The sequence below is a fragment of the Hetaerina americana genome, unplaced genomic scaffold, assembly GCF_022747635.1.
Source record: "Hetaerina americana unplaced genomic scaffold, ioHetAmer1.1.p SCAF_922, whole genome shotgun sequence".
Classification (NCBI taxonomy): Eukaryota; Metazoa; Arthropoda; class Insecta; order Odonata; family Calopterygidae; genus Hetaerina; species Hetaerina americana.
In genome coordinates, this window is record NW_027287564.1 from 4,949 (window position 1) to 14,359 (window position 9,411).

Below are 9,411 nucleotides of genomic sequence, written 5' to 3' on the forward strand. Positions count from 1 at the left end.
CGTGCTAGTCCAGGGGGTAGAGCGTTGGACTGCTGACCGAAGGGTCCTGGGTTTGATTCCCGGGCAAGGCACTCTCGGTACCTGCAGCTCCACCCAAGCTATATGATTTTTCGGGTACCAGATCTTCCTGGGAAACCATAACCGGCACAGGGAAAGGAACTGGCCCCCCTACCCTGATGTGTGAATTTCATACGCCGTCGGGCTTAGTACCGGGTGAACTCTGTCATCACCTACCAAACTGACCTTCAGGTTGATTACTGTGTTTATGGTTATATATATAAATATATATATGTATATAAAACCATACAGACACACACCACACACATATATATATATATATATATATATGTGTGTGTGTGTGTATGTATATATTAATATTTTTTAATTACTGATTAGGTTAAAGACATTTTCAGAGTAAAACATGGTTAAAACAGGTTTCTGTCATATAACAACACTAGATGCGCATACTTTATCATTGCCCTCAACAAGATATAAATCTATAATACGGAAAGTAAATTAATATATACTCCTATTCCAATTCTTATTATTAACTGCTTTTGTTTACATATAACTCTTGTCTTAGCCTCTACTATTCTGTTTAAAAAAGTTCAAACAGAATAAAGACCTTTATTAGCAGATAAATACTCCATTTTTATTAATGAACAACCACACAATCAAATACACGTCAACAAAAAACTACATAAACACAAGCATGATGTAAACACTCATTCCAGGTTAAAGAAGTTTTAAGTTCATATTAGATTAATGTAACAGGCTTTCAATCTTGACTGCTTTTCTGCAACTTAAGAAATCCGGCTGTATTGGAGAAATACTTTGCATTGGCCTCATTAACTTTCTTCTCTGCTGCCTGAGGATTAACAATTTCCAGGCCCTGAAAAAGGAGTATATTTTTAGTATGCATGGATTATTCGGAGAACAATGATCATACATTCAAATTTCAAGGAATAATATTTCATTTAAACTTGCATGTATTCCCTTATACTATTCCTTGATAAAAGGATCCTAATACCCATTTACTTGATTAACCCATACAATGAAATTCTCAAAAGAAAATATTTAACAATGATCTTTCATCAGGTAGGATGTAGCATTTATTTTACAATTTTTACATATCATTCAAGAATGACTCAATTGATTTTCTTGAAATTTGCTGAACTTAGAGTAGTTTCCATTATAGTGCATGTATGTATTTTGCTATGATAGGTGACTATGTCACATGTGACTTAAGTTGAGGGGGCATTTGTGAGATGGCTTCCCAACAAAAACATAATTTTGAGAGGCAATGGGAAGCCAACCCAATTATCTCACCATAAAATAATGGTAGGCATAGAAATCAAGACAAAAATAATTTTAAAAAGGGTTTGTTATCCTTGATTCGACCTTTATTCAGAAAGAAATAGTGCACTTGAGTTAACACCTTCAGACCCTATAATGTCTTCTCTCAGGTATCTTTATGTCAACAAATTCAACCATTTGCACATACCTGAAGCGGTGTAAAGGCGACACTGGAGGCAGTTCCTGACACTTGTCTCCTGATTGATGCTGTTGTGGAACCTGTAGCAGTCCGTAAACCTGATGCAGGACCAGGAGTGGCGCCATTGTGTTGTGCCCTCTGTAGATTTCGCTGCAAAGCTTTAGAGATGCGAACCTTTGTTTTCTCATCAACCTGTGGAAGCCTGACTCTGCCACCTCCAGTTTTACCTCCAATGGCACCTCGAGTATAGCCCAAATCTTCTTGATAAGCATCATCTTCGATCTGAAAAAAATAAAATTGAAACTAATAAAAAAATCATTCTAAACACATAGTGCAAAAACTTGGCAGAAAATGAAATATCTGCATGAAACATACTAAATCTCATAAAATAAAATTTAGACCCTCAAAAGTTGATGGATATTGACTAAAACATCCTCAAAGCTATTACCTCTCCAAAGTTAAGTCTGTTTGCTTGTTTTCGCAATTCTGTCATTGCATAGCGCTCCTTCAGTTTCCTTACACGCTTGCCACCACGCTTCTTCCGTGATGGGTCGATTGGCTTTGGCAGAGGCTTTATAAACTTAACAGGGGGTGGCTCCTATGATTTGAGAAAGATAGAAAAATATCAATAAAAACAAGACAAAAAATAGGCAGTAAAAATATCAAACATATGCACTTAAAAACATTTAACAAAGACAAAATTCAGAAAAAATATTTAGACTTATTAAGTTTCCCAAAAGTACCATTGTAAACCCTGTTTAAGTGAAATTAATCCCATCCCAATGTACACGATAAAATTACAAGTGCCACCTTTGAGCAATCCATTTCACAAAATTTTGCAACTACAAGTATGTTTCAGTGAAATATATAACTACTCATTAGCTTGCATGGTTCTTTAACTCATCATTATATTGTTATTTTCTGTGACCCTATATTTAAATAGAGACTTTCTTTTGGTAAACTTACTACACATCTCACTGTTCAAGACAACAAACTTTTACTAAAGGAGTAAGAGGCATGCATGAAATCACTGGAATGATTAAGTTTTTCTTTCACCTTGACCAAGGGAAGAATATTACCTGAAGTTTGTCCAACTTCTTCTCAATGTCCTCTCGGAACATTTTACCAATGGAACCATCAATACTTGCACGAGCACTGTCAACTCGAGCTGCTAGGGTACACTTGGCTGCGACTAATCGGGCTGCCTTTCTCCTTAAATCCTACAAAATCAAGTATATTTTGTACTTTAAAAAACTGACAAGGATGACAACCATTTTGGTAATGAACAATAATTTAATAATGAAGTCATATGCACGATTTATTCAATTCATAACCACCTATGGTAATAGTCAGTTCTGTAAAAGAAGGTAAGATTAACTAAAAATTAAATTACAGCATGAACTGCATTGTACTTGAGAATAACACTTGAGTATGCCTTGCGGCTGATTAAGTCAGTCACAATGAAAGAAATTATTTTCAGTATATTATACCGGAGGAGTATCCTGAACTATGCTGGAATAATACAAGAATCCTGTGTGAGGTAATGTAGTCACTTGTGAAAATCCAGACAATGTCCTTTTCTGTGATCCCAATACTTGAACATTGCTTGCTGGCATTTTTGAAAGACGACCCAAACCACCAGCCACACCTGGCACAAAAGGAAACATAATTAGATTCACATTCCACCAAACAGATGCCACAACCCTACAGGGTGCGATGCTTAAATCCAGACAAAATTCCATTTGAATTTCCCATCATATCATAGTTCCATGGGAGATCGCGATTGGCGTTCTTGAAAGCTATAGGCTTCTAGTAAACAGTCATAATCTCAAAATGCCTGAGATGTTACATGCAGGGGCAGAGTACAATCCAAGAGCCACTATTATCGAAAGTGTTCGCGCTGGGGGTTATATTTTGAAATAGTTAAATTCTTCTGGTGCCCCAGATCAACTGTTTATGATAATGTGGCTAAGTATACTGCTTTGGAGAAGTCTGAGGAAGGTTTCGCTAACCTGGAAAAGAAATTTCATTCAAGGAAATGAGTGCTTGTCCGGATTTAAGTGCCGCACCCTTTATATTTTACAAGAAAACAATGCTCGAGGGCAGCATTGGTGTGGGCAGAGTAGGGAAATCCCTCCCATCCCAACTTCCAAAACATTCATTGTGCACCTATTTCATATTAACAGGGAGAAAATACAGGTAAACTAAGATTAGATTTTACAACTACATATAGAAACTGGATATTATGGAAAATAGTTAATTTCTAACTCTCAAGAGTATGAGGGACTAAGTACATCAGAGAATATACCATTGGGATTTCCCAAAATATCTTGCTACCCCAGGAAACAGAAAAAAATGCATATGACATTAAAGATCTCAGTATGAATAACTTTGCTTTCACCACTCTTACAAAAATAGTGGGAATTTGAATGATAAATAGGCATACAATGAAATACAACAAATATTTTTACAATTTAATCACAAATGCAAAATAGCTTATAATGACTTTATTTTTTAATGCAGACAATAAATATAAGGAACCATGAAGAACAATTAATGAAGACAGTGGCCTTTTAAATTATATCTTCATTCCACTCTGGCTGTTGTAAATAATTTTTTCCTAAAAGCTGTTGCGGATAGTATATTTTCTGTAACTGTTGACTCAAACAGTATAGGCAGTATGCTTCAAAATCTTCCTCAAAACCTTCAATGGATCTTTTGTTATTCCAGATGACTATTGAAAAAGCAATCTAACACCAATTTGTTATGGCCACCCACCAATTTACCATGGGAATATAGCAAGCCTGTTCTGATTAAGTACAGAATAATGCCTGCATTTGGTTTATACACCTTTGGAGCTATGGTTTATATAAAAGTTAATCTAGAATCTAACCCATTAAAATCAAATGTAAATGCCATTGCTTATGTTATGTGGGGTTGTGCAACATTGAATACTAAATGTTGCAGATTGACTGCGACTTTAAACAGATTTCATAATATGAACATCAGCATGCATAACTAGTTTCCAACTCAGTTGAAATGAACATTGAAATCTACATACATGCTATTTCCGGTTGACAACATGCTGAGCTGTTATTCTGCACATGTAGTCATATGAAATTTGGGTTTTTACCTTACATAATATACTTCATTTCTTGACTTAACTGACTGAATTAGATTATGTACTTAATTTCTCTTACCCATTACTTTTGCAGCTGTAGATGCACCAACTATTGCCGAGAGATTGGGTGCAATATATGTCATTCTTGATTCAACATACTCCAAAACTTTGCCTTTCATATCATTGATCTCTGAGCACATATCACAAGCTTCACGGACACGTTGCCATTCCTCTTCTGTGAGCAGCTGCCTGAATGAGCCAAACATTTTTTTAAATTAAAGTTTGTCACATAATTACTATACATATTGATGATTTAACTGGGTAACAACACAACCACTATCCAGGTGGTGGACTTCAGGTATTACCTTACTTAAACTGATGATTATGTCTATTATTAGGGGAAAATTAATACAAATGAATGTAGCTTGGATACACTAAATGAACTTTTCGAAGTTTAGGATGTGGATCTGGATGTTGATCTGAACGTTGTCACTTCAGATGAGAAGTCAGCAATTATAGGAGAATTTATAAAAATATTTGCCAGAGAAATGCTCACTGAAATGAAATATATTAAGGCAATGTCAGATAGTACCAGATTTTTCCCATTTTGGCCACACTGGTATTTAGCAGCAGAAAGACATCATGACTGGGAAAGCTTAAGAAAAAATGCAAAACAGAATAAGCCTTTGTTTATGAAGGGCATAACAGGGAAAAGGGGCTTACCTCACTCAGAACATAAAAGATTAACTGGATCGTTATTTTTTGTTTCACCATTTTTGCACACCCTATGGATGTGTGTGGGTATAAACTCAAACTGGGTAGGGCAGACACACCACGCTGTATGACTTCCTACTAGCAAAGCATAACCAGACATAAAAAGAACCTGATGATATCTGAAGAAGGATATAAAAAATAAAATCAGGTCTGCATTTGGCTTGGAAGGAAGAGTAAGCATGAATAAATAGCTGGATCAAGGTGCCAAACAGCATTATGAAAGAGAAGGGTAACATACATGGGAAGGCCCAGAAGTACCTTGCCTGACCTAGAGATGGCAGTATTTGTTTGAAAAATATCCCTGTCTTAGAAAGTATGCAATCTATAAAGCAAATGTTTCAGGTTTGAAGACGCTACATAGTTTGGTATTTGTTTGGCAACCATCAATAAAGAACGTTTTTCGAGAATTAGTGAAAATGGAGAAAATTGGTCATCGTTATGTGATACAATACTTTTATTTGAAAGGCCTCAGCCCAACCAAAACAAAAGCTGAACTGGATTCTACTCTGGGTGAGTCTGTTCCTTTGTTTACAACAGTAAAATATTGGGTAGCCGAGTTTAAACGAGACCGCACAAGCTGTCAAGACAAGCATCGCATTGGTCAATCAAATAAGGTGAGGAATTCAGATACGAAGAAAATCCACAAAGTGATAATGGATGATCGTCGACTGAAAGTGCGCGAGCTAGCAGACATAATAGGCATTTCAAAAAGTGTGGCACATTGCATATTAACTAAAAATTTGGACATGATAATTTTGCATAAAATATATAAATATTACAATAGTACAGTGTTTTGGTGCACAGCCAACAAAAGATAAAGATTTAATGAGTTCTTGTAACGTTCATTTAAGAGAATGACCTTAAAATGGCCTTTAAGGTAATTAATTCATTGAGAAACAAACTGCAGCCTAACATGAGCTTAAAAATGAATAAAGAAGGAATAATAATTGTAGGAAATTTAGAGAGAGCAAATTAGTAAATAATTGGAAGGTGAATGCAATGAACAGAAATGACGATGACAAAAACCTGATCGTTTTGGATCCATAAAAATGGAGTATGACGAACACTAGAGCATACATTAAAAATTTATTGCATGAGTATTTATTTCACCGGTATAAAACACGAGACGAAGGCATGAAATGGTCAGTAGTAAAAAAGAAGAGGACGAAGAGAATGTTTTAAAATTGTTTCCAGAATGACAACTATGTGAAATTAGGTGAAGGTGACATCCTTACCCTTGTGTTGTTGAAGCAGTGACAGACACAACCATTATGGTAGCTTGTGTTAAAGTCTGTTGTAAAGCCTCACTGCCCTTAGCCCTTGCTAAATCGTTACCCAATTCTCGAACAGTGCACACATATTCGAGGGCACCGACAACGAGCGACTCAAGTTCGGGAAAACGTTTGCTGTATTTATCTCTCACAAACCGATGAATGACACCTGTAAAACACAAAATTATATCTTAGGTTTACAAAACAATACATTTGCCTCTTAGCCCAAGCAGCCCACAAAACATTGACTCCTTAAGTATAAGTAATCGACTGCAATAATGGATGAGGTTACAAAATATATATTGTATATTCCCATGGCAATTCCTAACCTATTTCCGTATCGATGTCGACGGCGAGGTTATTGGCCTCAACGATAATCTGATACTCAGGATCTGCATCGGCCGGTCCAATCGACTTTCCATGAATACGAGGCACTCCAGCATATTCCTCTATTTGCTTCATTATATTCTTGAGCCTGTCTGAGTCTCGTAATTTTGCAATTTGTCGTACACATGTTATCTTTGTTTCTAAAACACAAGAACACGTTATTAACAAAAACTTTACAAGCATGAATACTGATGATAAGAAGTCATGAATGTTTCCCACCGCCGTCATTAACTTACGATCTTCAATTGAAGGGATGGTTTCGTTGGTCAGTGCACCTTGTGCAACTGGCATTTCCACGTCATTTTGCTCTTCTGCATCATCTCCCTCCTCCAGATCAGCAAGAAGCTCGTCCGCCAAAGACATTTTCAAGGAATAACTCTTTAAACGCGATCACGAATCTGGAAATTCAAGACCATACAGTTACCCTTCCGTTTGAAGTTGCAATCATCTAACAAGACATATTACATTCTCACAAGTGAATTACCAAAAGAAAGCTAAAGTTCTTCAATAACATGACTGTCACGAAATCTCAGAGTCGAAGAGCAATGTAAACACTACTCGCAATTGTACATTCTTTTGTTCAGCTCTTTCAAAATTACATCTCTAAGACGGGCGGCAAGCCTTGTAATTTGTTAAGATGGGAGTTACGTCATACTAGAATATCTCACAGAGTGCCAGGGGTTTATGAAGCTCTTTCTTTTTGTTTTCTTTCTCCCATTTGTCTTGTATGAAAAATTAGTAATTGTAACATTGCGAAGCTTCAACATACGTTCCTTGAAAGAGCTTGAAATTCATTTTTCTCAACTAAATGCGTTTTAGTTACCTCCCTGGTTACAGAATTATTTCGTGAATAAAGGTTATCTTTGATTCTAATGGGGATCGGGACGGAGCGGTGGCTAACGTACTGGCTTCCCACTCAGAGGGCTCGAGTTCCAATCCCAGAGGCGGCAGATATTTTTCAGGGGTATCCCGATCCCTAATTGATGTGCGTAGCGGATAGCACTTCGAGTGAGTTCACCGTCCGTCGGATGGGACGTTAAGCCGTGGACCCCATGGTGGCTTTCGTTAAGAGTAGGCTATTGCCGACGCCGGGTTTCTCTCTTCCCTTCATCCTTTCCCATCCATCCCCTATGGCGTAAATGACATCAGCTGTCGGTCGCCTCCCCTACGTTGGTTCTACTTTTATATCCTTCATATGCGTTCGTGAGGAATGTTGAAACTTGAGTCATCACTGAGTTGAACTGGTGGTTTCATCCAAGTACAGCGTGGAGCGGAGAACTTCGAAATATGTGATTCCTTCACCGAAGCCGTTCAAGCATAAATTGCCAATGCTATTACGAAATGGTTCATAATTAAAAATTGGTCATGACTGAACAAGATGAAGTTTCAAACAAAATAATTTTGAGCATGGAAAAATTTTGTATGCCATATGAGAATAAATTTACATGTTAGTGCAACTGTTTAAATACATAGCTCATTTGAAAAAAATAGAATAGTCCATTGACATTTACTCGTTATATCATCATTGGATGATATAGAGAATAAATGCCCATTGACGTATATTCTATAGTATGTTACTCCAAGAAATCATTTTCAAATATATTCGCAATTTGGGTAGCCACATGTTTGACAAAACAAACAATGTGTGTCATGAGCATACAGTCCCTTCACTGTAACTCATGATACAAACTTTATCATTGTTGAGTGGCGTGTCTTATGAAAACATTGAGGCAATCTGGAAGTTCCATATGATACAAAGGGTCTCTGCTTGGGTACAGAAATCCTCGGCTGAATGGTCAAAAATTAGCAACTGTCAGTAAAGGGCGGACTGTCCAATAAAGTGCCAGCTACAAAATAATTGGCCTTCTATTCTAAAAAACATTAACTTTGGCCAAGAAGAGGCTGGTTCAAAGAATAAATGGTGCCTGCTGAAGAACACAAAAAACATCCACCATGCAATTTATTATTAAAAAATCATCCCTGCCATTTCATCAAAAACTACCAATAATATTTAATCCGTCACTTTGTCAACTGATTCCTGAAGACCTGTATCTTGCTACTCCCATCCCTGAATGATCATACAGAAATCTCTGTATTATAAGTAACAAAATCAACCAGGGTTTTCTGTGTATTTTGTGCATTATTTTCCTCCTGAGGTATGAAATAGTTAACTGCTATTGGATTTATTTCTAGCATAAATATAGCAAGAATGTTTAGCGATTGCATAAAATGTGATTATATACCTCCCTCCAATGTTCTCATCTCACGAATTTTTTACGGAATAATGTTTAATTGCTTCAAATTTATACTTCCAGAGTTCTTATTGGGTTTGTTAAATCTGAATAGAGTCAATTGAATTTTAA

General features: G+C 36.6%; 1 protein-coding gene across 1 annotated transcript; it reads right to left on the minus strand.

Moving 5' to 3' along the window:
• Positions 1 to 638: 638 nt before the first annotated feature.
• LOC139699856 (U4/U6 small nuclear ribonucleoprotein Prp31-like) lies at positions 639 to 7,641 on the minus strand. Its single transcript, XM_071598278.1, has 10 exons — positions 7,533 to 7,641; positions 7,285 to 7,446; positions 6,991 to 7,188; positions 6,626 to 6,830; positions 4,696 to 4,865; positions 2,986 to 3,143; positions 2,575 to 2,715; positions 1,944 to 2,093; positions 1,505 to 1,777; positions 639 to 892 (listed from the first exon to the last, which is right to left on the minus strand). Exons 2-10 carry the CDS (start codon positions 7,409 to 7,411, stop codon positions 779 to 781), a joined length of 1,536 nt encoding a protein of 511 aa, XP_071454379.1. The 5' UTR covers positions 7,412 to 7,446; positions 7,533 to 7,641; the 3' UTR covers positions 639 to 778.
• Positions 7,642 to 9,411: the final 1,770 nt, after the last annotated feature.

What these genes read in the sequence shown, in the direction of transcription:
- LOC139699856 (XM_071598278.1), bottom strand. Translation starts at nt 7,411, where the DNA reads ATGTCTTTGGCGGACGAGCTTCTTGCTGATCTGGAGGAGGGAGATGAT. An exon ending in CATCCCTTCAATTGAAGATC is followed by an intron (nt 7,189 to 7,284) that starts GTAAGTTAATGA and finishes CTTGTGTTTTAG; the next exon opens with AAACAAAGATAACATGTGTA. An exon ending in CGACATCGATACGGAAATAG is followed by an intron (nt 6,831 to 6,990) that starts GTTAGGAATTGC and finishes TGTGTTTTACAG; the next exon opens with GTGTCATTCATCGGTTTGTG.